This window comes from Pelobates fuscus, chromosome 1, assembly GCF_036172605.1.
Source record: "Pelobates fuscus isolate aPelFus1 chromosome 1, aPelFus1.pri, whole genome shotgun sequence".
NCBI classification, from domain to species: Eukaryota; Metazoa; Chordata; class Amphibia; order Anura; family Pelobatidae; genus Pelobates; species Pelobates fuscus.
Genome location: NC_086317.1, coordinates 306278573 through 306306558, shown reverse-complemented (window position 1 = coordinate 306306558; position 27986 = coordinate 306278573). Strand labels below are relative to the sequence as shown.

At 39.2% G+C, this 27986-nt stretch overlaps 1 protein-coding gene across 1 annotated transcript; it reads left to right on the top strand.

Moving 5' to 3' along the window:
- The first annotated feature begins 176 nt into the window (after nt 1–176).
- LOC134594188 (otospiralin-like) lies at nt 177–27272 on the top strand. The gene is made up of 3 exons (XM_063444625.1): nt 177–370; nt 18732–18758; nt 26954–27272. Exons 1-3 carry the CDS (start codon nt 310–312, stop codon nt 27142–27144), a joined length of 279 nt encoding a protein of 92 aa, XP_063300695.1. The 5' UTR covers nt 177–309; the 3' UTR covers nt 27145–27272.
- The last annotated feature ends 714 nt before the right edge of the window (nt 27273–27986 follow it).

Genomic DNA, 27986 nt, shown 5'->3' with positions numbered 1-27986 from the left:
CCTTATGGATATGCTTCGACAGAAACAATTTTTCATGTATTTTTCATGTATTTCTTTACCTGTTTGACTTGCATTCTGAAGTCACATTTTAACGTAGGCTTGTCATATATCACTCTCCCAACACAAATCTAACAGAGCCATGCTACATAGTAAAATCTGCAGTAAAGTCCGTTTACTTCTGCTGTAGCCTAGAATAAAGCCGTTCTTTCTTGTTCTTTGAAAAGCATATAGCATAAGTATTGCCAGGCGCAATATATATATATAATGGTCCCAGCTTGACTGTCTCACACAGAAAACTGATTGGGAATTATGGGTCACAACAAGGAGCTGATGATTTTTGGTATTATCATCATGTGTTTGGCATCATACGGTAAGCTGACTATTGTATATGACCGTTTAAATGTAATGGGGGCTCTTGTGCAGTTGACAGTGTCATTGTCATTTAAAAAAAACAAAAAAGGTGTGTACATTTTGTCTTTTATTCCAGAGTCTAATATATAGCTACAGTTTGATTTTATTATTCTGGAGTATTTATAGTTCAGCATATTGAGAAATTTCTACGGTTGGTATTGTTGTATGTATTACTTAGCTTTTGAATTGTTTTCCTCATATCCAGATTTTGCAAGGCAAAATCATGAGCTGTTCTGGGGCAAAGTCAGGACCAATTCACTCATAAGACAGCCTTAGGAAGATGCCTAAGGACCAGGACAACATCTATAGCACATTGATTTATATAAACTGGGAAATGGGTTAATTGGATCAAGAAGGCCTTGAAGGGAATCATTATCATGCTACATCAGCATTAAGATGCAGGATTGGTCCCTTTACTAAACATCTGTTGATGCAATGGGAATGTTTAGGTAAGGTACTCTCTTGTATCTTAATGTTGCTGCAGTTTGATAATGACCAGTGATGGACAAACACTAAATGGTCTACCTTTTCGGCTCATGTCTCTTTTCTGTCTCTTATGCCTTTGTTTAGGGGAAGGAATTTGGTGTATTGCTTTCTACTGTGAGGGGTATATTACAGTTTCCTTAATAGCTCCAAACTTTTGAAAACATTATTTTACATATTCCCAACATGTGCAACACATAATAGGTGACAGAATACCCCTTACATAAAACTTTAAATTTTTAATGGTTGCTCCATATTCATCAGATTCCTTCCCAGTACCTACTGATCCAATTAATTAATTTGCCCAGTTAATATGAATTAATATATATATACATACAGTGCATTCAAAAAGTATTCAGATCCCTTAATTTTTTCAATTATATATATATATATATTTTTTTACATTTTTATTTTTGTTGTGCATGCGAATACAAAGAGATTTGCGCTACCACAACAGTATTAGCAAGCAATTTCAATTACATATCACATGTAACTTTGACATGGTATATGAGATAACTGAACAGTTGTTTTTTGTTTTGTTAGAGTGAATTCACGCTGATAAATAAACAGAATGGTTAGTACATCAGTATGACGTCAAGAATTAGCAGTGTGGCTAGTCTAACTGACATTGCTTCAGTAAAATAAAACGTATGAAAATAATTAGCAGGCTAACCATGCTTGTCTAGTTAAAAGTCGCTTGAGTAGAGGTAGAAGCCGGCATAATACACGTAAATGAAACAGGCGTCACTTAATAGGCAGTAGTATAGCAGCGCTGTACTATCAGGGTAATTATGTTATCGGTTGAGGCCTGTGTAGCGCGTTAACCCTGATAGATTCTAAGATGCCCTGACGTGTAAAAAAAAAAAAGTAGTTGATCGTATAATAAAACATGCTTAACTAAATTAACAAGATTAACAACAGGGAACAGGCTTCTGCAGGGTGCTCATATTCTACAGCTGAATGGGACCTCTGCAGTCGCTGTCATGCAGTGAGGGACACGTGGAAACAAGCGGCTAGTAGGAGCTAGTGCCTGCATGTCCCCCCTACCCTTGTCATGGCTGTTATTCACCCAACGCCCGTGCTGGATACCAGAGTCACGTCAGTAGTGAAAAAAAACTGAGCTATCACTTTGTCATAAGTATTCAGACCTTTTGTTATAACATTACTTATTCAGTTCACATCCATCTCATTTTTCTGGATCATCTTTGAGATGTTTCTACACTTTCAATGGTTACGAACTGTGCCAAATTTCATTTATTTGACATGATTTGGAAAGGCACACATCTATCCTATATAAGGTATCATAGCTGTAAATGCATATCAGGGCAAAAACCAAGTCATGAGGTCAAAGAAACTACCGGAAGAGCTCAGAAACAGATTTATATTTAAGCGTAGATCTGGAGAAGGCTACAAACATTTTGGCTGCATTAAAGGCTCCCAAGAACACAGTGGCCGCTATAATTCTCAAATGGAAGATGTTTGGAACCAGGACTCTTCCTAGAACTGGCCGCCCAGCCAAGCTAAACAATCAAGGAGAAAGGGCCTTAGATAAGAGCGGTAAGAAATCATATGTAGAGATGGGAAAAACTTGTGGGTAGGATAATTATCACTGCAACGATCTGGCCAGAAAGAAGCCTCTCATGTTCTCTGGTGTGTTGAAAATCAAGATTGAACTGAAACCCAGGCACTGCTCACTGCTCAATGACCTTAAACACATATCCAAGACTGCCCAAGAGTAATTTAGGGATACCTCTGTGAATGTCAATGAATGGCCAGCCAGAGTATTAGGGTCTGAATACTTAAGCCAATGTGATATTCCAGTTTTTTTCTGTATTATTTATTTTCAATGGTGTAAAAAATATATATATATTAGCTTTTTGAGTATTCAGTGTAGATCAATGTGGTCAATTTTTTAAAGAATTGTAGCAATAAATATTGCTGCTGCATAAAACCACGCAAACAAATTAAGGGGCCTGAATACTTTCTAAATGGGTAGTGTGCGTGTGTGCGTGCATGTCGGTGTGTATCTAATTTATAACTTGCAATTCATGGAATTAAAGCTACATTGTAGGGATATATATGATTTAATAGGCTAAATGTAGCTCGGGTATAAATATAGATTTAACCTGTAAGGAAGAAAACATATGGGTGACCTAGGAACCTACAAATAGTCATTCTACAGCTAACACTATTGAATAATTTAAAAAGCTTATTAAATTGAGGCTCATGATAGATAGATAAACATAAATATACAGACTGAAAGATACATTAGCAGACATATAAACAGACAAACACTTATATAAAAAGCTAGGCACAATTTCTTTCAAATCTACACTAGAATCTACAAAGTTCAAGGTCAGATTTTGGGTAGTCAAGCTCCAAGTCTTCAGATTCATCCAGTGGACGTATAGATCTCTGTGGCTTGGAGATGGAGATGGATGTGTGGTGGTGAAGCTCTGTCAGAGCCTCAGGTATGTTCAAATAGAATGTTCAGGCACTTATAGCAGCAGTCACCATTATGACATCACAGAATGAGATCACTGTGATTTCACAGCTCAGAATTACCAATTCAAATGTGAATTTGATTTTTATAATCAATATAAAAAGTGTCTTCACAATCAATATATATATTTTATATCTGGCTGGGAAGAAAACTCTATAATCTCCAGTCCAGAATCATCTTGCCCATCTTCCTTCTGAGCTGTCTTTGAATCGTTCTGCTTCTTTCTGCTTCTTTTCTTTTTCTTCGTTTCTGCATCTTCTTTCTTTATGCCTCCACCCATACAATTATCATCATCATTTACTTCAAATTATATTTCCATTGTCATTATCTTTCAAAGGGATATAGTAGGTAAACAAAAAAAATTGTTGCAAATTAAAAATGAAGGCCTCGATTTCATATCAGCTGAAAATGTGTATCAGCAGTTTTTCTACTCCCGAAAAGGCATTTAATGGTTCTGAACAATATAATTTCATCAGTTAAATGCTTATTGATAGCTGAAAAATATTGTTTTAAATATTGAAACTGAAGCCTGTATTTTACAAATTTGCATATTGAAAATATAATCTTCAGCGATTCAATTTCATGGACCTACTAGATTCAACAGCTAAAATGCTTTAAATAGGGGCATGTCTGCTACACATTGAGCAGCTAGTGGCTGCTCGATGAAATTAAATACTTCTGACTTTGCAGTTAGTGGACATCGGATGAAATCTTCAAATTACAGACCTATCACTGTCCACCCTCATTGCCCAGAATCATGGCCCAAGGTTGTGGAATTCATTAAAATAAAGAGTAGGATGGTTATCCTAGTGTCACCCCCTGCGTGCATGGTGTGACCAATTAATTTAAAAATGTTTATTCTAGGGTCTTTCCTGCACCATCCATGGTTAGCGAGTAGTGGCTCTAATTAAAAAGCACATTATGGTAGGATTTTTCTTTAGCTGCTGAGATGTTTCTAGGGTTCAGCTGCAAGTATTTGGTCTGTCATTAAATCTCTACCCTTTAGACATAATATTTGGATCTCACTTGTCAACAAATTGCAGTTCATTAGCTGAATAAATACAATATCATACTCTTGCCCTAAACTGGGGTTCTTCTTTGAAACCAGTAGAATGTCTCTTAACATTTAGCATTTTGTCTTAGAATACACCTTGATGAATATAACCCATAAAAATCCAGATTTCCAAGCAATGTTGTTATGGAGTCAGTCATGGCAAGCTTATTCTGAACATTTAGGACCCTATATAATGAACAATTGTAATGGCATTAATATACAAACAGTTTATTCACTAGATATCAGCTGACAAATTTTAGAATCTTGGTCTCAGGTGGGGCTAAAATTGTGAAATTCTAATGGTACAAAAAACACGTTTACTTCATATTAAATTTTAGAAGAACTGATACTTCAGGGGCAAATGATTTCCAAAATAATGGTAACTCTATTGTGATTAATTCCACTCTTTTATAAAGTATTAATGTGCATCCATATTCCATACCAATAGCATAGTTCAGTTTTGAAGGTGGCTAATCATGTTGTACATAGCATTTTAATTAGTTGTGGCATTTCTTGTTTTGAATGATTCTGCCTTTAGCTGAATCCGATTTCCAGTAAGGAAGATAATCCCAATTTTTTTCAGTGATGATGAGATGGATTAATTAAATTTAATGTTGCCTAATAAATGAAAATCATTTTAGTACAATCATTTTTCGAGATGTAGCCTGGCGCTCCCACAAGAACTAACTCTGATAATTATTAACCCTTCAAATCCCCCGAAATGAATCCCTCTCCAGCATAACACGAACAAAGAGTCCCTTTTAGAATCTTGCTGCAAGGGTGACACTTGAAATTGATAATCCACGGGGTGATTTTCTGACAAGTCAATGCCTTCCTTTAATGAGATTGCCGACCATTAAATGATGGCATAATTTACTTGAAATATAGAAATTAACATTTTAATTAGATTTCACAGTTTAATTAGAATTCACAGTGTCATTAAATGAAGGTTTTATTTGTAAGCAGAAACCAGTCAGCTTCTTGAATTTACACTGAATACAGTTTCTGAAGTTTCAAACTTTTGCTATACGGCATTTCAGAATGTTTGTAAACAATAGGCACCAAGATACTTCCTGGTGGCAGAACGCGAGCGGCTTGCTCTATATCACCCTACTGTCATCCCCCAATATTAGTTCTCCATTGCCTTCCTGCAGGACCTGAAAGGTAAGAACAGTCACGTCACCAGGCTCATGTCTGGAACCAGAATCCTGTTACCGGTCACAAACCACCGCCAGGTAGCCGAAATGGTGATTCAGTATCATTGATTGGATGTAGCCCCGAGCAGAGGTTAATGATTCCCCAATCCATCCAGTGAGTCACCACGTGATGCTGCTCGCTGAGCCGGGGACAGGATGGGGCCTCACCTTAAAACTCACCTTATTTTCAGCTCTCCACGGGTCTGCCAGCACTGGCCCCACCCCCTTGGTGACATCATCAGAATTGCCAATTTTTTGCCAATCCAATGCTTTCCCATAAGGAAAGCATTGGATTGAGTAAAACTGACAAGGGGCGGGGCCAAGCACTGTTTTGGCCAATCAGCACCTCCTCATAGAGATGCATTGAATCCATGCATCTCTATGAGGAAAATTCAGCGTCCCCATGCAGAGCGTGAAGACGCTGAATGGCAGAGCTGCCTACCGTGCACTGAGCCAAGAAGCACCTCCAGTGGCCATCTGAGGAGTGGCCACTTGGAGGTGTCCCTAGGGGCAATGTAAACACTGCCTTTTCTCTGAAAAGACAGTGTTGGCATTAAAATGCCTGAAGACAATGATTATACTCACCAGAACAACTACATTAAGCTGTAGTTGTTCTGGTGACTATAGTGTCCTTTTACGCTAATGTTTCTCTTTAATGATGTTACATGGTTTCCAGTTTGACAAGGATAAGTGCCATGGAAATGTAATTTTCATAAATTTGACCGAAACATTTAGAAAGGTCAAGAGATAATCTATTATACATGGTTAGTTATTTTTTTCTATGGAATTTTTATTGACCGCAAGTGTTGGCATGTAAAGGGTGCCTAATTACACTAATGCAAGATCATCCCACATGTAAGATACTTGAGGTATGAAGTGATTATAGATCTAAAAAGGAATAGGGTGAACATTCAACATTAGAAAGACAAAGAAAACGGGAATCTTTGGCTGCTTTCTTTATAAACACAGTGTGAATGCACTACATAAATATATATTGGGTGACAAAGCTAGAAAATAACGTCAATGAACCAAAATTAGCTACTATTCATTTCGTTTACATCATATATAAAATATCATTCCCTAAAAGTACCCCATTCCAAAATAAAATTTATAAATAAAAAGGTTGATGTTTTCCAGGCACCCATACATGTACCTTTTTGTGAGTGCTGCATCTCTCCCAAGAGTTCACTAAAACTAAAATATGATGCCTACTGTGAGGACTTGTAAGAAGCACATATAGTTATTATTATTATTATTATTATTGCCATTTATATAGCGCCAACAGATTCCGTAGCGCTTTACAATATTTTGAGAGGGGGGATGTAACAATAAATAAGACAATTACAAGAAAACTTACAGGAATAATAGGTTGAAGAGGACCCTGCTCAAATGAGCTTACAGTCTATAGGAGGTGGGGTATTAGAAACACTAGGATAGGAAATATCAAGTAGGAGTGAAGCAGAGCTGGAGGAGAGAGCAAAGCACTATCCCATAGGGACAGGTATGTAAGGGAGAGATTACTCTGGGAGGCCATACGCTTTCCTGAAGAGATGGGATTTAAGGCCCTTCTTAAATGATTGAAGACTAGGGGAGAGTCTGATGGCAGTAGGCAAGTTATTCCATAGGAGAGGAGCCGCCCGTGAGAAGTCCTGCAAGCGTGAGTTGGCCGTACGGGTGCGAGCAGCGGTCAGGAGGTGGTCGCGGGCAGAGCGGAGGGTACGAGGAGGGGCATACCTCTGGATCAGTGAAGAGATATAAGAGGGGCTGGAATTGTTCAGTGCTTTAAATGTATGGGTTAGCACTTTGAATTGACTCCTATAGGATACAGGGAGCCAATGTAAGGACTGGCAGAGGGGCGAGGTGTGAGAGGACCGACTGGATAGGAAAATCAGTCTAGCTGCAGCATTCATTACAGACTGTAGCGGGGCAGTACGGCTTTTGGGGAGACCAATCAGGAGAGGGTTACAGTAATCCATGCGGGAAATTACTAGAGCATGGACAAGCTCCTTGGTAGCATCTTGCTAGCATATTGGTCAAATGCCATGGTATTAAGGGAGATATTTATTTAAGTTTTATTATTTTAACTCTTATATAAAATTGATGATGTTTCGTGGCTGTTGTCACATCTTTGAATATAAAAATAAATCTCCCCATTACGTTCATAATGATGCTACAACAGTACACATTACATAGATTTTTATGCATTGCGCACATTTTTATGATGACCACTAGTGATGTCCCGAATGGTTCGCTGGCGAATAGTTCCTGGCAAACATATGCGATGTTCGGTCCGCCCCTATTCGTCATCATTGAGTAAACTTTAACCCTGTACCTCACAGTCGGCAGACACATTCCAGCCAATCAGCAGCAGACCCTCCCTCCTACCTCCTACACAGCATACAATTTAGATTAATTCTGAAGCTGCATTCATTTTTTTTTGTATTATTATTATTTTTTTGTTTATTATACATTATCCTCCATAGCCAGTAACCTGTGTTTATTATACATTATCCCCCCATAGCCAGTAACCTGTGTTTATTATACATTATCCCCGCATAGCCAGTAACCGGTGCTTATTATACATTATCTCCCCCATAGCCAGTAACCTGTGTTTATTATACATTATCCTCCCATAGCCAGTAACCTGTGTTTATTATACATTATCCCTCCCATAGCCAGTAACCAGTGTTTATTATACATTACCCCCCCCACAACCAGTAACCTGTGTTTATTATACATTATCCCCCCATAGCCAGTAACCTGTGTTTATTATACATTATCTCCCCCATAGCCAGTAACCTGTGCTTATTATACATTATCCTCCCATAGCCAGTAACCTGTGCTTATTATACATTATCCCCCCCATAGCCAGTAACCTGTGTTTATTATACATTATCCTCCCATAGCCAGTAACCTGTGTTTATTATACATTATCCCCCCCACAACCAGTAACCTGTGTTTATTATACATTATCCCCCCATAGCCAGTAACCTGTGTTTATTATAAATTATCCCCGCATAGCCAGTAACCTGTGCTTATTATACATTATCTCCCCCATAGCCAGTAACCTGTGTTTATTATACATTATCCCCCCCACAACCAGTAACCTGTGTTTATTATACATTATCCCCCCATAGCCAGTAACCTGTGTTTATTATACATTATCCCCCCCACAACCAGTAACCTGTGTTTATTATACATTATCCCCCATAGCCAGTAACCTGTGTTTATTATAAATTATCCCCGCATAGCCAGTAACCTGTGCTTATTATACATTATCTCCCCCATAGCCAGTAACCTGTGTTTATTATACATTATCCCCCCACAACCAGTAACCTGTGTTTATTATACATTATCCTCCCATAGCCAGTAACCTGTGTTTATTATAAATTATCCCCGCATAGCCAGTAACCTGTGCTTATTATACATTATCTCCCCCATAGCCAGTAACCTGTGCTTATTATACATTATCCCCCCACAACCAGTAACCTGTGTTTATTATACATTATCCCCACATAGCCAGTAACCTGTGTTTATTATAAATTATCCCCGCATAGCCAGTAACCTGTGCTTATTATAAATTATCTCCCCCATAGCCAGTAACCTGTGTTTATTATACATTATCCTCCCATAGCCAGTAACCTGTATTTATTATACATTATCCCCCCATAGCCAGTAACCTGTGCTTATTATACATTATCCCCCCCATAGCCAGTAACCTGTGTTTATTATAAATTATCCCCGCATAGCCAGTAAACTGTGCTTATTATACATTATCTCCCCCATAGCCAGTAACCTGTGCTTATTATACATTATCCCCCCACAACCAGTAACCTGTGTTTATTATACATTATCCCCACATAGCCAGTAACCTGTGTTTATTATAAATTATCCCCGCATAGCCAGTAACCTGTGTTTATTATACATTATCCCCCCCATAGCCAGTAACCTGTGTTTATTATACATTATCCTCCCATAGCCAGTAACCTGTGTTTATTATACATTATCCCCCCATAGCCAGTAACCTGTGCTTATTATACATTATCCCCCCCATAGCCAGTAACCTGTGTTTATTATACATTATCCTCCCATAGCCAGTAACCTGTGTTTATTATACATTATCCTCCCATAGCCAGTAACCTGTGTTTATTATACATTATCACTCCCATAGCCAGTAATCTGTCTTTATTATACATTATCCCCCCATAGCCAGTAACCTGTGTTTATTATACATTATCCCCCCCCCATAGCCAGTAACCTGTGTTTATTATACATTATCCCCCCCATAGCCAATAACCTGTGTTTATTATACATTATCCCTCATAGTCATTTATCGTTGGACCTAGGCAGCATGATGTCTTAGGCCGGCCCAGAGAGTGAGTGAGTGAGTGAATAATATAATATATATGTTCAGAAACATATTAGTAATATATGGAATCGGGTTCATGCAAATAGGGTGAAAAGGTATTAAAGAAAAACACACTTATTGCATCAAATTTACAAAGCCAAACTTTTAAAAGCTTTCCTCATTTCTTTCTCGGGATGAGGAATATATCGGTTGTAGACTGAGGATTTCCATCTGCCCAATCTTTTAATAATATGCACTGGAGTGTCAGTGTTGAAGGAGACCGAAGCTGCCCCTATTCTAAATGAAAGACCCGAGACATGGATACAACCCAATCTTAGGAGTAGTGTTCTGATGTAGAAGATGAATTTAGCCGTAGTCAGAGGGATTCAGTGAGAGTAGTGGTGAAATGTGTGTGGCATGACTGAGTGTGGGTAAGTAAGAGTCAAGTATTTTAACTGGGCACTAGTTCTAGGTGGGATAAAGTGGTATAGCGGATGGATAGTTTGGTTCGTTTTAGAGGTTTGTAGAGAAAGTATATAGTGATCATGATTTTTAGCGATATCCAATATTTTTAAGGTGGTCCCAGTGCCACCACTCATATCTGGTGTCACAATAGCTTGCATTTAAAAAAAAAACAAAACTTTTTTGACTGTAATATAATAGCAGTCAGTTTCCTTCACACGTGTGCGTTTCAGGGCCTGCCAGGGCACAGTGTCACACCAGTGCAACTCATATCTGGTGTAACAGTAGTGTACATTTAAAAAAAAACTAGAAATTTGACAGTGAAATAATAGCAGTCAGTTTCCTTCACACGTGTGCATTTCAGGGCCTGCCAGGGCACAGTGTCACACCAGTGCAACTCATATCTGGTGTAACAGTAGTGTACATTTAAAAAAAAAATACAGGGGGCTTGTTGTCACCTTTCAGGGACCCTTGGTGTTGTACGTGGCTGGGTGGAGGAAGAGACTTTCAATGACATCAGTGAGGACAAGGAACGGGACATGGCTAGCTTGGTATCCAACCTTGTGCAAATGGGGAGTTTGCGGTTGTGCAAATGGACTGTTTGCGGTTGTTTGCGGTGCGTTAAACGGGGAGTTTGGTCTGTCACTGTGAAGCGGGCGTAACCCTTACACTACCTGATCGATACAACATCATACCTGATGTTTTAAAGCACGTTATTCCAAACAATTTAGGAATGTTAGGTGATTTATGCCCTTTATGGATTAAAACCAGACTCTGCATCAACTATGTAATTTTCCATGGGAGTTTTGCCATGGATACCCCTCCGGCATGCCACAGTCCAGGTGTTAGTCCCCTTGAAACAACTTTTCCATCACTATTGTGGCCAGAAAGAGTCCCTGTGGGTTTTAAAATTCGCCTGCCTATTGAAGTCTATGGCGGTTCGCTGGGTTCGCCCGTTCGCGAACATTTGCGGAAGTTCGCGTTCGCCGTTCGCGAACGGAAAATTTCATGTTCGCGACATCACTAATGACCACATATGAGCAACTGATGAGTCTTCACTTGTGTAAAGCTTTGGCGCTTTGTATTTTTAAGAAGAGTCAGGAAATATACAAACATTAAAAAATAAAACTGTAATTTGCATCCTATACAACAGATAGATTTGCTTAGAAAGATATTACTGTAAATTCATCACAATTTATTGAGCTGGGATCTAGCGGCACTAGAAATCTCTGCATTTCCCATGTGCGGTGCATAGTCAGTGTATGCCAAGGTTGGAATAAGAAGGACCAAAGAAAGGAATAAGGTAAGAAAGGAGAGAGGATGTGTTATCAATGCACCTTATTCCAAGCAGGCACAAGACTTGGTTTTGACAGTGTAAGGGTTAAACTTCACTATTTGTCTGCACTGGACCGAAAATAATGATAAAAATACCCCTTAACACCACCCAATGTTAATTATAATAATATAAGTAACATCATAACACTGCCACCACCAAGACAATTTATAAATGGGGTGCTTTGCCTCACCCCAAGCAGATTAGACTAAAAACTCCCAAAATATGATTTAGCACAATATCGATGTGATTTCAAATTACTAATAAAATGGTCTAATGAGTCTTTACCAGACAAAGGCAGAATTTAATAAAGGAATATTTATTATGAACAAAACAATAGTCACAATGTATGCAAAAAAAAACCAACCATATGACAAAACACATTATTTACACAACAACAGATACAAATAAAAATGAGAAATTAACAGAAAACCTAACTACTTACTTAGGTGGTAAAGTAACAGTATTTTCTGTCTGGGGACATAAAATTAAGAAGGTACATCTTGTTAATTTTCCATTACTGTGAAGTAACTAAAAATAATCCACTTTGAAGAGGAGAAACATATGTAGAAAACAGGCTATTCACTAAATTGGAATTAACAAGTTCAGAAAGTTTTAGACTGATATGAGTTGGAAACAGATCTGGACTGACCATTGAAGTCACTGCACCTATATCTTCCCTCCACATAAACAATTTCTAAACAACCTCTATACACACAGTACACTGCAAACAACCCTTATTCACACACTCACACACACACACACTTACACTCTCTCTTTCTCTTTTACCTCCTCCCCAAACCGACAAACAGGGCCTTCTTTAACATGGGGCAAAAAGGGCAGCTGCCACGTGCCCAGTTGCTCCTGGGGGGGGCCCAAGGCAGCTGTCACTGGCCACAACAAATTTGCAAAATATTTTGCCTCCCGATCCTTCACTATGCGTGCATCGTCGTACAGTGTTGGACGGACTTGGTCCTCCTCCTGACCTCCCCTGCCCTGTAGCATATGTGCGTCATGTGGAGGCGGAGTCACGGCAATGCTAGGGTGAGGCCCTTGTCATAGTGCAGAGGCATTAGTATCTTCCTAAAACAGCAGAGCGGTGCCTCACACTCTTTCTGCCCTGATCCCTGAGTCTGCTAATCTCTTCACAACTGTAAGTATTTAATTCATATTAACTGGAATTGGGGATCTATTACTTGTTTGAGGGGGCTAAGGGGGTGGGTGGTTGGAAAGGGGGGAAGAGAGTGGTGGTTGGAGAGGGGGGATGGAAGTTAGTACAGTACAATCTACTCTTTTTTTTTTTTTAAATGAACAGTAATCTGAAAAATACCAAATTTTTGTGTCAATAGTGCATTTCAGAAGTTGTGCTAAAAATCAAGCTAGGATTGTGCTTATTTTTTTTTTAAAATTTCTATAATAATGATACAGCCATTGTATTTCATACATTTGTGCTGATTTTATATATATATATATATATATATATATATATATATATATATATATATATATTTAAGCACAATCATTGTAAGGAATTTCTCACAAGTAACATTTGTCTAGCAAATTTTTTTCTTAACTTAAGAAGTGAGCAATGTAGATTTAGAAATATTGATAAAATATTGATAAAATCTACTGTTTAACTTATGTACAGGAATATTCAAGGGACACTATAGTCACCAGAACCACTACAGCTTAATGTAGTAGTTCTGGTGTCTATAATATGTCCCTGCAGGCTTTTTAATTTGAACACTGCCTTTTCAGAGAAAAGGCAGTGTTAACATTACCGCCTAGGAATACCTCTAGTGGCCACTCATCAAACGGCCATTAGAGGTGTTTCCTATTCCTAGTCCATTGTTGCACAACGTGCAGCACTGGTATTCACGCTGAACACTCCACATAGAAATGCTTTGACTCAATGCATCTCTATGAGGAGATGCTGATTGGTGCAGTGCAGTGTTTTACCACGCATGCGCAATAGCCTCCCACTGCTTTCCTATGGGAAAGCAGTGGGTTGACTGAGATATACTCATTCCTGTGCATTGTATTGATGAGGTGATCTGTAATACACTCACAAACTGCACCTTACTATAAATTATATTGCTGTAGAGCTTGTGATACACTCTCGCTGCACATTCCTATGCGTTTTATGCTGAGGTGATCTGTGATGTACTTGCACATAACTGTGTGTTGTATTGCTATGGAGCCATGCGATACACTGATACCACTGGCGTACATACCGTAGTCACAGGGGTCGCAGGGGGCTCGGCTGCCCTGCGGACCAATGCGACTGGGTACCCGCCACCATCTTTTGCGGCCCCGTCTCACGCGGCAAGTCGCCGGGGCCGTATGTTAAGGTGCCCATCGGGTGGCCCATGCTGTCAGGGCCACCCAATGGAGATGGATTGTCAGGGGGCCCGGTCAGCGCTGAGTGCTTTAATAGCGCGACCGGGCCCCCTGTGATGAGATCATCACTGCTGGGAGCAAGTGACTGCACATCACTCCTCCCAGCTAACCCACAGAGCCCGCGCGGGAGGGAGAACAGGGAGTCAGAGTGGAAACTCTGACTCCCATCAACCTGAGCCACCACTGGACCCCAGGGAAAGTCATCCTCCTGCAACTAAAAGATAGGAAACAGGAGGGTGACTTAAATATTATGTGTGTGTGTTTGTATGTATGTATGTCTGTGTCTTTGTATGTATGTCTTGTGTGTCTGTCTGTCTGTATGTATGTATGTGTGCCTGTCTGTTTTTATGTATGTATGTGTCTATTTATGTATGTATGTCTTGTGTGTGTGTGTGTGTGTGTGTCTGTCTGTCTGTATGTATGTATATTCCTGTCTGTTTGTATGTGTCTTTGCATGTATGTTTGTTGTGTGTGTGTGTCTGTGTCTGTCTTTATGTATATGTGTGTGCCTGTCTGTTTTTATGTATGTGTCTTTGAATGTGTGTCTATGTGTGTCTGTACGTGTGCCTGTCTGTATGTATGTGTCGTCTGTATATATGTGTCTGTCTGTCTGTATGTATGTGTCGTGTGTATGTATGTATCTGTCTGTATGTGTGTGTGTGTGTCTGTCGGGGAGGGAGCTAGAGGGAAGGAAGGAGCGGGGGGCCCCGTGGATCAGTTTAGCACCAGGGCCCCATTGGTTATGTGTATGCCACTGACGGATACCCTGCAATGTTTATGTTCACATTATTAAAGTTTATTGGTCCACGAGGTGTGTGTGTGTTTTGTTTTCTTTGTGTGTGTGTGTTGGGGTGGCGCGTACGATTGCATGCTAGGGAGTGGAAGGGCAGGATCCAGGGGGCCCAAGTAAATTATTTTCCAGGGTCCAATCAATAATAAATACGGCCCTGCCGACACAATCACATATTTAACATCAGAGGGAACTCCCGCACAAGGATCACAATGCAACCTCCTCACACATACACAAAACCATGTCTCAGACCTGTCTTGATTTAGTCCTCTTCCATCCCAAAAGACACCAGAAACACATCACAAGGTTTAAGCAGCACACAGCCCCTCTGCCTTGAAATACCCAGAATTTCTGTCCCTGTCCAACCCTGGCTGGAAATGCAGCTGAGTTTGAAGTTACTTTTCAGTCTCCCTGTTTAGCCTATACGTTTACAATTTCCTACTGATTTAAAACACCGTTAAACAATGGGATTTGTTAAAAAAAAAAGGGTGTTTTTAAAATTTAAAAGGATTTATTTTACTCCAAGTTCACTCTTTGGTGAATGACCCTTTAAATGTTAGATTCTATTATATTTTGCAGTTATATTTGTTTCCCTGTTAAAGGAAATGCCTTTAATATTTTACAGTTTTGTTTAAATAACTAGTCAATAGCAATGTTAAATTGTTTAATTAATATACGATCAAAATGCAAAAAATTTGTATCATCAGTGTACCAAGCTTTTTCCTCTGACATTATCGATTCACTGAGTCTTTGTTTCTCTTAGAAATGCAATGTAATACTTTAAAATACAGTGATACCTCGGTTCACGAACGCTTCTGTTCACGAACAACTCGGTTCACGAACAGAAAAGTTCGTAAAAATATGCTCCGGTTCACGAACTCCGCCTCGGTTCACGAACGGCCATTTTAATGCTAATTTCAGGCTGTCACATGGTCGGGACTTCCTGTAGGAAGACCGTGGAGAGAAGAAGCAAGAATAAGAGACACAGAAAGAAGTACTCTGCAAGCATTATAAGTGATTATACTGTATTTTATCACATACAGTACATACTGTACACAGAAAGAAGTACTCTGCAAGCATTATACAGTACAGTAAGTGATTATACTGTATTTTATCACATACAGTACATACAGTACACAGAAAGAAGTACTGTACTCTGCAAGCATTATAAGTGATTATACTGTATTTTATCCCATACAGTACATACTGAACAGTTCACTGGACACCCAATATGGCTCCCAAGAAGCATAGTGGAAAGAAGAAAGTGCGGAGCAGCAATAAAGGTGACAAGAACAGCAATGCAGGTGACAATGTGCAAAGTGGAAATGCAAGTGACAATGTGCAAAGTGGAAATGCAAGTGACAATGTGCAAAGTGGAAATGCAGTTGACAATGTGCAAAGTGGAAATGCAGTTGACAATGTGCAAAGTGGAAATGCAGTTGACAATGTGCAAAGTGGAAATGCAAGTGACAATGTGCAAAGTGGAAATGCAAGTGACAATGTGCGAAGTGGAAATGCAGGTGACAATGTGCAAAGTGGAAATGCAAGTGACAATGTGCGAAGTGGAAATGCAGGTGACAATGTGCAAAGTGGAAATGCAAGTGACAAGAATGTGCAGCGCAAGCATGGTGGCAAAAAGAAAGTGCACAGCAGTAGTAAAGGTGACAGCAAGGTTGTGAAGAAAATAACCATTGAGCTGAAGAAGGAAATTATAGAAAAGCATGACCGTGGTATTCGTGTGACTGATCTGGCTTCGGAGTACAAGATGGCAAAGTCAACAATTTCGACTATTCTGAAAAACAAAGCCGCCATCAAAGGAGCTGATGTTGCAAAAGGAGTAACAATGTTAACCAAGCAGAGGACACAAGTGCTGGAAGAGGTGGAAAAACTTTTGTTGGTGTGGTTGAATGAGAAACAGCTGGCAGGTGATAGTGTAAGTGAAGCTATGATCTGTGAGAAAGCCAGGAAATTGCACAGTGATTTACAGCAAAGAAGCCCCTCTACAAGTGCAGCAAGTGACGAATTTAAAGCCAGTAGAGGGTGGTTTGAAAAATTCCGCAGGAGAACTGGCATCCACAGTGTGATTAGACATGGTGAGGCTTCCAGTTCTGACAAGGCCGCAGCAGAAGCTTACAAGTTAGAATTTGCAGAATTCATGAAGACAGAAGGATACGTCCCTCAACAAGTGTTCAACTGTGATGAAACAGGGCTCTTCTGGAAAAAAATGCCGAACAGAACCTATATCACACAGGAGGAAAAGGCCCTACCAGGGCACAAGCCCATGAAGGACAGATTGACCCTTTTGCTGTGTGCCAACGCAAGCGCCGATCTGAAAATTAAACCACTACTGGTGTACCATTCTCAGACCCCTCGTGCATTTAGGGAACAAAATGTGAACAAGGCCAGACTGCCCGTCATGTGGAGAGCCAATGCCAAAGCTTGGGTCACAAGGCAATTGTTTATGGAATGGCTGCACGAGGTGTTTGCACCCACCGTCAGAAAATATCTTTCTGATAACCAGCTGCCTGAAAGGTGCCTTCTTCTGATGGACAATGCCCCAGCACACCCTCCAGCCTTGGTGGATGATATGGATGCTGAGTATGACTTCATCAAGGTAAAGTTCCTCCCCCCCAACACAACACCACTTCTGCAGCCCATGGACCAGCAAGTCATCTGCAACTTTAAGAAGCTGTACACAAAGGCGCTCTTCACTAGGTGTTTTAATGTCACTTCAGAGACATCCTTGACTTTGAAAGAATTCTGGAAGAAACATTTCAATGTTGTCCACTGCATTAACCTCATTGACAAAGCCTGGGAAGAGGTCACTTCCCGAACCCTAAGTTCAGCCTGGAGGAAACTGTGGCCAGAATGTGTCGCTGAACGTGAACATGACTTAGAAGGGTCTGATGCAGAGGTAGTGGAGGAAATTGTGTCCATGGGCAAGAATATGGGTCTGGACGTTGATGGTGCTGATGTGGAAGAGCTTGTTGAGGAACATAGGGAGGAGCTGACCACGGAAGAACTTTATGAACTCCACAGTGAGCAGCAGAAGGCACTTCTTGAGGAGCATTCCAATGAGGAGGAAGAAGAAAGGGAGGAGGTTAGCAGTGATGCCATAAAATCCATTATGCAAAAATGGAATGAGTGCCATGATTTCTTTGAAAAGCACCACCCCAACATTACTGTCACAAACAGAGTGTTAAATCTCATGAATGATAATGTGGTCTCTCATTTCCGGAGGGTTATGCAGCGCAGAAAGAGACAAGTGACATTGGACAGATTTTTCAGACAAACTGAGCCTGCAGCTAGGAGACAAAGGAGAGAGGAAACCCCTGAAGAAGATCTCCCTGATGTCCTTATGGAGGGGGACTCTCCCCCCAAACAATAACTGCCTCCCACCTTACTGTCCTCTCTTAATAAATAACTACAGTATACTGTACTTTACTAATGTGTATTGTCATTTGTTTCATATTTTTGGGCTTCAAAAACCCCCCAAAAAAAGTCAGCACGGATTAACCGGATTTACATTGAACCCTATGGGAAAATGTGCCTCGGTTCACGACCAATTCGGTTCGCGACCAGAGTCAGTTCACGAATTAAGTTCGTGAACCGAGGTATCACTGTATTGGGTTATAATAATGGATAAAAACATGGAAATAATGAAAAGATTTGAAGAATGTTATAATTTTAATTCATGTATATCATTGTAGTATTTAAAATGTATGTTATTTTGTATTATCTCTTTTTACAGGTTTGTCAGCAGTCATCAGGGAAAAGGGTATGTATGCTATTATTATATCATAATAATATTTTAAGTGCAGCAATGTACAATATAAAATACTTATGTTTGTAAGATATCAAAATGTATGCTTGCCCACAAGCCCTTGGTGAGTGAAAATTCAGCCCTGCTATGGATTCTCCAGGCTAGCAGTGGAAAGAAACTTCAAGGCTTGGCTAGTAGAACCAAACTTGAACTTACCCTGATATCGTACATATATCGATTTTAAATTATATGCATAGCATTGCATTTAATAATATTGCAGACTAGATTACAATTTTAGTTAAACAAAAGAACAAACAGTCTCACGTGGTTATTCACTGAAATTAGAATTTTCCAGAATTCATAGTGAATTTCAAATTCAATTTAAAGGGAAACTATAGTCACCAAAACAACTTTAGCTTAATGAAGCAGTTTTGATGTATAGATCATGCCCCTGCAATCTCACTGCTCAGTTCACTGCCATTTAGACTTTCTCTGTTATTTCTGCATCCCCTCCCCCTTATTTTATTGATACCCACCTGAATGTCTTGCTTGACCAGTCCTCACCTCCTCTGTGCATCTCCATTCCATAGCTTTATTGCAGGCCTTTTTGACCCTATCATCTCTGTCTTCCACAGTCTGAGTTTAAAAGTTCCCTGTTGAAAACCAGAACAGTTCTCAGTTGCCTTAAACTCATTCTGTCCAAAACAGAACTTCTGGTCTTTGCTCCCTCAAGTGCTGCTACTCCCCCATGTCTGTCTCCCTCCAAGTCTACGGTGCCACCATCACCTCTACCTCGCAGGCTCGCTGCCTAGGTGTTCTCTTGGACTCCAACCTCTCCTTCACCCTTCTCCTTATATTGGCTTAAATACGGATATCACTTTGAATTTCTGATTATTCTCACATTAGTAAATAACTAAGGTTTACAAGGAAATCAGGGCCGGATTTACTTGTCAGGTGACACAAAATTTGAAGGTGCCCTCTGCTCCCCAACCCCAAAATTAGGCAGATACAGTAAATATAATGATTTTATTAACTGGACATTTTGGACCGAAAAACATCTAAAAACATAATCATATTTGACAATTGCATATATAGAGATGGTTAAAATTGTAGTTTAAAGGCAGTTTACGACTACTGATGTTAGGGCTAAAGTTGAGTACATGAGGTGTTTTTAAAAGGAGTTAAACATTGGATGAAGGTAAATGGTTAATTTTCAGGTTTAGGCTCTGAGTGCTGGAGTTGAAGGATTAATTGCAGACCTTCCTATGTCTGCTGTAGTGCAGTCAGTCTCCTATTGGTGATATATTAGAGCCGCAGGAGCTTTCCCTGCTCCTCCTGCAAGGCATTTCCTGTGTGAGAAGTTGCTAGTGGTGGTTGGTAAATGATCCATTCCTCTTCCTGTCCAGCTTCACACACAGACAGTGAAGAAGATGGGACAACACTGAGTGTTACACCCTGTATAACTGTTCCTGCAGGTGTTCTATTAAGACTGACTGTACTACAGAGGACACTGGCCAAGGATCCTGGTACTTATCTTTCCCCACCAGACCATTTAAACTCAAAAAGACACATTACAAGTGTTGAAAACAGGCGTTCCCTAGTGGTCAGGTGCCTACTTAGCCTACTGGGAAACCGTCTCTATCAGCTAATTATACTCAATCTGAAATGAGAGCTGTTGGGAATTCAAAATTAGTTCAAAGTGAATTTCAAATTTAGGGCGACAATAGATGAACTGAAAATTTCTAAAGTCAACTATGCTTCCAATTCAGCTACTTTGGCCTAAAATTTTAAATTCACTTTGAATTCCCGGCAATTATCACTTTAGTCAGTAACCTTGCCAGAAAGCCAGATTTTGCTTTTTATAGGCTGCCAAAGTCACAGGAGTTCTCACCACACATTCTCTTTTGTCTGCACTGACTTGGTGCACAGACCTATACACTTGTTATGGTGCACTGTGAGAGGGTAGGTGCATAACCTAAAGAGTCTGGTCATGGCTTTGAATATGCATAAAATATACCTTCCACACTCAAGTGCCCCATATCGAGTGTGCTGAAAAGCATGTATAGAAAAATGTGTAGAGAACTCTCATGGAGAAGATTAAGTAGTAATGTTACCTAACATATTTGTCTAAAATTAGGTTAGTTACCATTGATATTGGGGTGATTCGACACAGTTGTGAGCAAATATGGCCATATTGTGTGACTAAATCCACAAAAGATTGCATTATTTTTAAGCAGCATTGAAAGATTTGAAACTATTTTTTTGTGTGCTTTCTATGCCTCTGATTTTCATAGATTCAAGGTAACTCATCAGCACCACTATCTATCAAAACATTGTATGTAGTGCTTTATACAATTGTAATCAAACGTATTAAACCCCCATTGGAAATCAGGTTTATTGTCAAAATGTACAGACCTTCAGCTGTTTACAATTATAATTTAAAAAAAAAAAGCAGGTACAATATCTTTGCAACAGAACCACTATTTTAACCTGTACTGGTTTTTATGTTTAGAGTGTCCCAAATTCAAATGAAAATGCAACTTATTATGACTTCTACAGTCTCAAAATTATTCAACCCCCTGAATAGAATCCCTCACAACACCACAAATATGCAAAACAGATTTTGTCTCAAGGACAAGCACATCTGATGCAACTAATCAAGGGCGTCATTAGTTGCACCAGGTGTGCTTGAGCTGGAACACTTAAAACACCTGAATGGGTAGGGGTTTTGGTGAGTGTCACATTTGACTGCATGTTAGAACTGCAAGTTAATTTACTGTAGTTAAAAGAATGATCCACAAAGTTAAGAAAATAGATCATCGTCCATCTCAACCAAAGAGCAGGATTCAAAAAGATAGCAAAGTCACTGAATGTTTCTAGAGACAGTATTGGAAGCATAGTTTGCAACTTCAAAGTTGAAGGAACAGTGGTTACACTACCTGGATGGGGCCCAAAAAGTAAGCTATCAATGGCTGTAACCAGATTTCTGAGAAGGCAGGTTGTGAAAAACACTTGAGTGACTGCAAAAGACCTGCAGTAAGACTTGCTGGGAACCGGCACTGAGGATTCGAGGAAGCACAGTAAGACGCTTACTGAACGCAGAAAGTTTCCATGCCAGAACTCCAAGATGTACACCAATACTGATCCAAAAGCACAAGAATAGGCAAGGAAGGAAGAAGAATGAAGCATACTCTGAAAAGAACACTCTGTCTACAGTTAAGCATGGTGGTGGCTCAGTGATGCTCTGGGGCTGCTTTTGCATCCTCTGGCACTGGAAACCTGCAGCCTGTGGAAGGCATTATGGATTAGTTGTCATAATCAGGAAATATAAGGAGAAAACATCATGCCCACTGTGAGGAAGCTGAAGCTTGGGGGTCATTGGACCTTCCCAAGCTTACATAAATTTCACCAAGGCTTGGTTGCTAAAGTAGTCTTGGAACATTTTACAGTGGCCTTCACATTCACCTTATTTGAACCCCGTAGAAAATCTCTGTTGGGATTTGTAGAAGGTGGTTGCAGCACGCAAGCCCAAGAATATTACTGAACTGGAGGCCATTGCTCACAAACAATGGGCTAAGATTCCTCAGGAACGCTGCCAGTAGCTAGTGTGTGTCTATGCATCTCAATTGCAGCAGGTCATAACAGCAGAAGAGTGCTCTACTAAATCCTAAAGATGCTTGCCATGAAGGGGATGAATAATTTTGAGACTTGATAAGTCATTATAAGTTGCATTTTCAGTTCAGTTTGGGGAAACCACTTGAAGCATTCACTGTGTAGAACTATTTCAATTGCTTTTGTTTAATTTGTTGATTTCAGACTGCTGAAAGTCTGTACATTTTGACAATAAACCTGCTTTTAAATGGGGGTTGAATAATTTTGATTACAACTATATAACTGCTTTGTTGTTTATGTAACATATATTGTCCACATTGTGACTGTAATGTGTGGAAATTGTTATTAATACTATCTAAAAGCTTACACTATTTTATCAAGTATAGTTATAGTTTTTTGCCACTAGGTGGCACGTTGAAAACTGTACCAATACGTTTAATACTGGAATCTAGAATAAAGCAAAATTAGAAATTAATGTATTTTTATTCAATTGGTTTAAGCTTCAATTATTTATGAGCTATTACTAAAGAATTGTTTTAAATGGATATAAAGTGTAGGGGAAGAACATTTTGAAATCTAACTTTGAGGAATTAGAGAACATCATTTTTCAAAATGTAAAGATGTAATGTTACCAATAACGGAAACTTAAAAGAAATGTATGATAATAAAAGTATAATAATGATAATCACAAAGTACTACTTCCTACATTATACATTAATCTGTGTACACTTTTCCAGGTTTTGCATAGAATAACAAAAGGCTTCTAAAAATAAATTAATAAAGAGAGAAAAAGGGCCGAAATCAATGTTTAACCCCTTAAGGACCAAACTTCTGGAATAAAAGGGAATCATGACATGTCAGACACGTCATGTGTCCTTAAGGGGTTAAAGGACAGAGCAGGGGGTAACCCTAATAGTATGAATGAGAAAAACAGGAGAGAAATCTGTCCTATAGCGCATATAAAAATATACGGGATGTAGAGGAAAACCCAGTTAAAATATTAGACTTTATTAGATAGATAGATAAATAAATAAAGAGAACGAAAACTTTAACCATATAAACGGGAAGGGGGGAGTGAGGTGAGACACATCTAAGTGAAAAATATAAGTATAGACCCCTAAATGGGTAAAACAATAAAGCGTTGCTGCTTGAAGAATACCTCAGTGGCAACACCGTCCACCTACAGAGGTATGTAATCACACTAGATGCCGATAACAAAGTACAACTCTGGTGGAGAACAATAAACAGTAAATTGTTCCTTCAAAACGACAGAGAGACAAATAATAATCGGCAACACTATGGGGCGATACTAAATGGACACGTATGACAGTGGCAGCAAACGCCACAGTTAATCCAAATACCACAAAGTATTGCAAGTCTCTTATAGGTAAATGGAGCGAACATGTAATAGTAGGCAGAGGAGAAACTGAGATGTCAAAAGGGAATAGGTAATGTTACTAAAGCGATGCTGCCTGAAGAGTGCCTCAGTGACACCACAGTCCACCTACACAGGCATGTAATCGCACTAGGTGCCGGTATAATAAAGTACAACTCTGTTTCAGAGCAATAAACAGTAAATTGCTACTTCACAATGACAGAGAGACAAATAATAACCGGCAACAGTATGGGGCGATACTAAATGAACACGTGTATCAAAGGCAGCAAACGCTACAGTAAATCCGAATGCCACAAAGTATTACAAAATCTCTTATAGGTTAATAGAGCGGACTTGTAATAGTAGGCAGTGGAGAGACTGGAATGTCAAAGGGGAATATGTAATGTAGCAAGTAAGGCGTCAAGCTGAAAACAGGTTTCCCCAAAGAACATTAGCTCTGTGCTAATATGGATAATAGGATGTCCTGCTACCCATCCTAACTACTGTAAAGGTGCAATGAACCTATATACTATCTCCCAATCCGGTATACACCTAATCAGAGATGCCCGTGTAGTGTACCACACGAGACCAGATACTGATAGAAAAGGAATGGTGCCTTCATGGGCACCAGGTGTAGTAAAGTAGTATAGGAGGAGGACGAAAAAGAGGTTTAATTATACAAACTATATAGTAGTAGTCAGCATGTCTTTAAACATTATAATAGTAATTCAGGGGATAACCTAGTCATTAGTCAGATTCCCATTTGCAAAAAGTGATGAGGGAAGTACCCTGGTCGGCAGTGACACTCCCGTTCTAATCAGGGATTCCCGTTCTAATCAGGAACCCTTCTAGCGACTATGGTAAGATACACTTTCAAGTTGCTGTATGATAGCGCAAATCGAGTAAATACTAGTGATGGTCGGCAAGAAAGACAGAGTGACGCCTGAGAAACAGGAGTAGCCAAAGTAAATAGGGTAAGTATCTGACCCGAGATAGGAGTCAGGTAGATGTAGAAAGATGTCTACAACCGCAAATGGGTAAATGTTTCGCCCAGGTGTTTAGCCCGACGCGCGTTTCGCTTGTATACAAGGCTCATCAGGGCCTTCCCATATACCTTCCCGTTTATATGGTTAAAGTTTTCGTTCTCTTTATTTATTTATCTATTTATTTATTCATGTATCTATCTATCTAATAAAGTCTAATATTTTAACTGGGTTTTCCTCTACATCCCGTATATTTTTATATGCGCTATAGGACAGGCTTCTAAAAATAAGCATTAAGATTTCATGTTCAATGGTTATATCATTCATTCAGGTATACAACATAAACCATGTCGAACATTGAAATAATTATACAGAATCACATTTCCAAACTTCTTTAGAAAGCATTAACAGATAATGCAGTGTTCGTACAAAACAGTAAAACTAACATATAAGGGGAGATTTAATAACAAGCATGGTAGACAAATATATGTATTTTGCCAACAAGTGTTTCTGGTTGATTTCTAAGGATAACTTACCATTTCAGCATATATGGCAATAGTGCTGTGTAAGATATATCTTAAAGGAACACTGTAACATTAGTAATAAAAACATTTAAATTATAGTATTGTTACAGTAGTTAGTTAGATTAAGCCCCACAAGAAGAAAGCACATAAATAGATTTACTCATCTTTACTCTTCTGGCATGCTAGTCTCACCAGTACTGATGATCTCAGCCAAGCCATAGGGTGATTGCATCTTGCAGCTTCCGCATTGAGTCAATGCGTCTCCTGATATAAATGCATCAACTTGGTGTATCTTTATGGCAAGTGTTCAGCTTCTTCATCCTGAGCGAGAAGACCCTGAACATTGTGCTTGCAATGTTTGAAAGATCACAGCCTGTCTAGTGGCTATATGAGTGATACTGCAGGTACAATCTCTTTGCCCCAGAACCACTATATAAACCTGTACTGGTTCTGATGCTTAGAGTGTCCCTTTAAAGCTTCATACAATGTAGTCACAATGCAGCCCAAAATTAAACAAATTAAAAAAACTATACTCCTAAAGCACAAAATATTGGCTTCTTCATCTTTTCCCTCTCCTGGTCTGTAATATGGTTCGGCTAGGGTCTTGGGGATCAGGGAATTCCCAGTCTCTTATCCAAATGCCAATATAGCTTAGTAAATCAACTTCATTTTCTTATTGAGTAAAAATTATTAGTAAAGTTTTCCATTTCAATTAAGGATCCACGAATGGTGATGAAACTCATAGATCTCTGTGTGTATAGTCCACACTGGTCACCTGAAACATGTAGTACAAAAGTATAGATATGACAGATGTAAATAGCTTTTTCTGCATAGTTTGCCAACATGTATCCCTGCAACCTCCATCAGTATGACCTGCCTAGTAATACAGAACATTCATAGAGATCTGTTCAAGCTTAAGAGACACTGACTTTGTTTACCAATGACTCCATTGCCACCAATGACAATTGATGTGTGTTATGAATGTCATGGTCTCATCATACTCTTTAGTCACTGGCAAACATCTCCTGACACATCATACATATTCATTGTAGTCTAGAAGCCAGGTCAGCCACAGACATTGCAGCCTACCAGGGAATATCTTAGTGGGCTAATCTAGACCTGAAGAGTAAAGAGAGCACATGCCACTAGTACATGCACAAACCCACACATTGCCAGCCTAGCAAAGCCCTTCACAATTCTAGCCCGATGACTTACTCCTGCAGAACTGTGGAAACAGACATCCCAACACACCTCCCATTTTTTTAATTTTCAGAAGAATTGTTTGAAGCTGCAGCTCACAATTCCCTCACATGCTAGTGATCTGGTGGGGAGACAACTGCCTCCATTGCCAGTCCTCCCATGGTCTCAATGCAGTGGAACCTTTGTGGTTGCCAATTGATGTTATAACCTCAGAGAATCTCAGTGGGACTACTGGCAGAAGGAAAATGACAGAACAACATGCAGGAAATCTTGCCTTAGAGATATCTTGTTTTCCTTTCAGAAGTTCAGATGACGGAGAGATATATAGAAAGATGGGGGTGAAGCAGAGATCATAAAATATGATTTGGCATAACTGTAAACTGCTCAAAGTTTACAGGTACATCATTCATCATGGATAACACAATGTAAAGCTATGGCAAACCCTCTAAAGTAGGCCTGTATTTCTGGAAATTATGTTGGATACTTAAATTTATTATCTACATTTTTGTGTTTTAGCTGAAGTAAGAGAAAAGCGAGCTATGCCAAACTGGAGTATGTCTGCCTCAGATTTTTATGGCTGGGTTGAAGAACTTCGAAGTCTGGCTGCGTATGACAAAACTGATGAAATGGCTAGAATCTACTGGGCTCATTTTCCAATTGCATCTCATTTGGGTTATGATGTACCTGAAGTTGAAGAGGAAGCTTAGAGATATCAAATCAAATGTACGCTAAACCTATGACCTCAATCTATATTTATGAGCATGTAAATTAATATGGTGCCATATTGCATCCATTATCACTTTTTTCTGTACCGGAAAATTGATTTGCTTTTCGAAACATGTGATATTATTTTATTTTCTTCTACTTTGTTTTTTATATTTTAAGATTGCTTTAGATTTTGACACAAATATGCATTAATAAATAGCACGAGATACGCTGTATTCACTGAATTTTATACAATCGAATATATTCTTTAAACAATCTGCGAGACTGTGGCATCATTAATCCTTTGTGAAATATTTGCAAGATCTTTGGTGTATAAAATACCCTTTGAAAGACACCTAATTGTGTACCGAACTTTAAAGTTAACTATGTGATCTTTTGACCTCCAAACCTATACATCTGCCATACTGTTTACAGAAAATAGTTGAAAACATTTTCATTTTTGTTTTCTTAACTATGGATTTTGACACTCTTATCTTCATTGTTTTACTGGCATAGCACCTCTTTAAAGATGAATAGATACTCCACCCGTGCAAACGTTGTTTTGAGCCTTAGTACATGATTATATTCACTTGTAGTGGGAAATAGTGGGTGTCTATCTTCAAAGTGCATATTTAATAAATATAATAGTAATAAACTAGCAATTAATAAGTAACTGTAAATGATCAACCAGACAAGCATATAAATACAATTTAAACTAAAACAAGAGAACACTGAGACACAGTTTGCCCTCCAGTGGGTTCCTGCTCAGGTCCCAAGCTAGATTTTGTTCAATCACAATGAGAAACTTTTCTATTGGCACATAAAACTAATCCCACTAAATGTC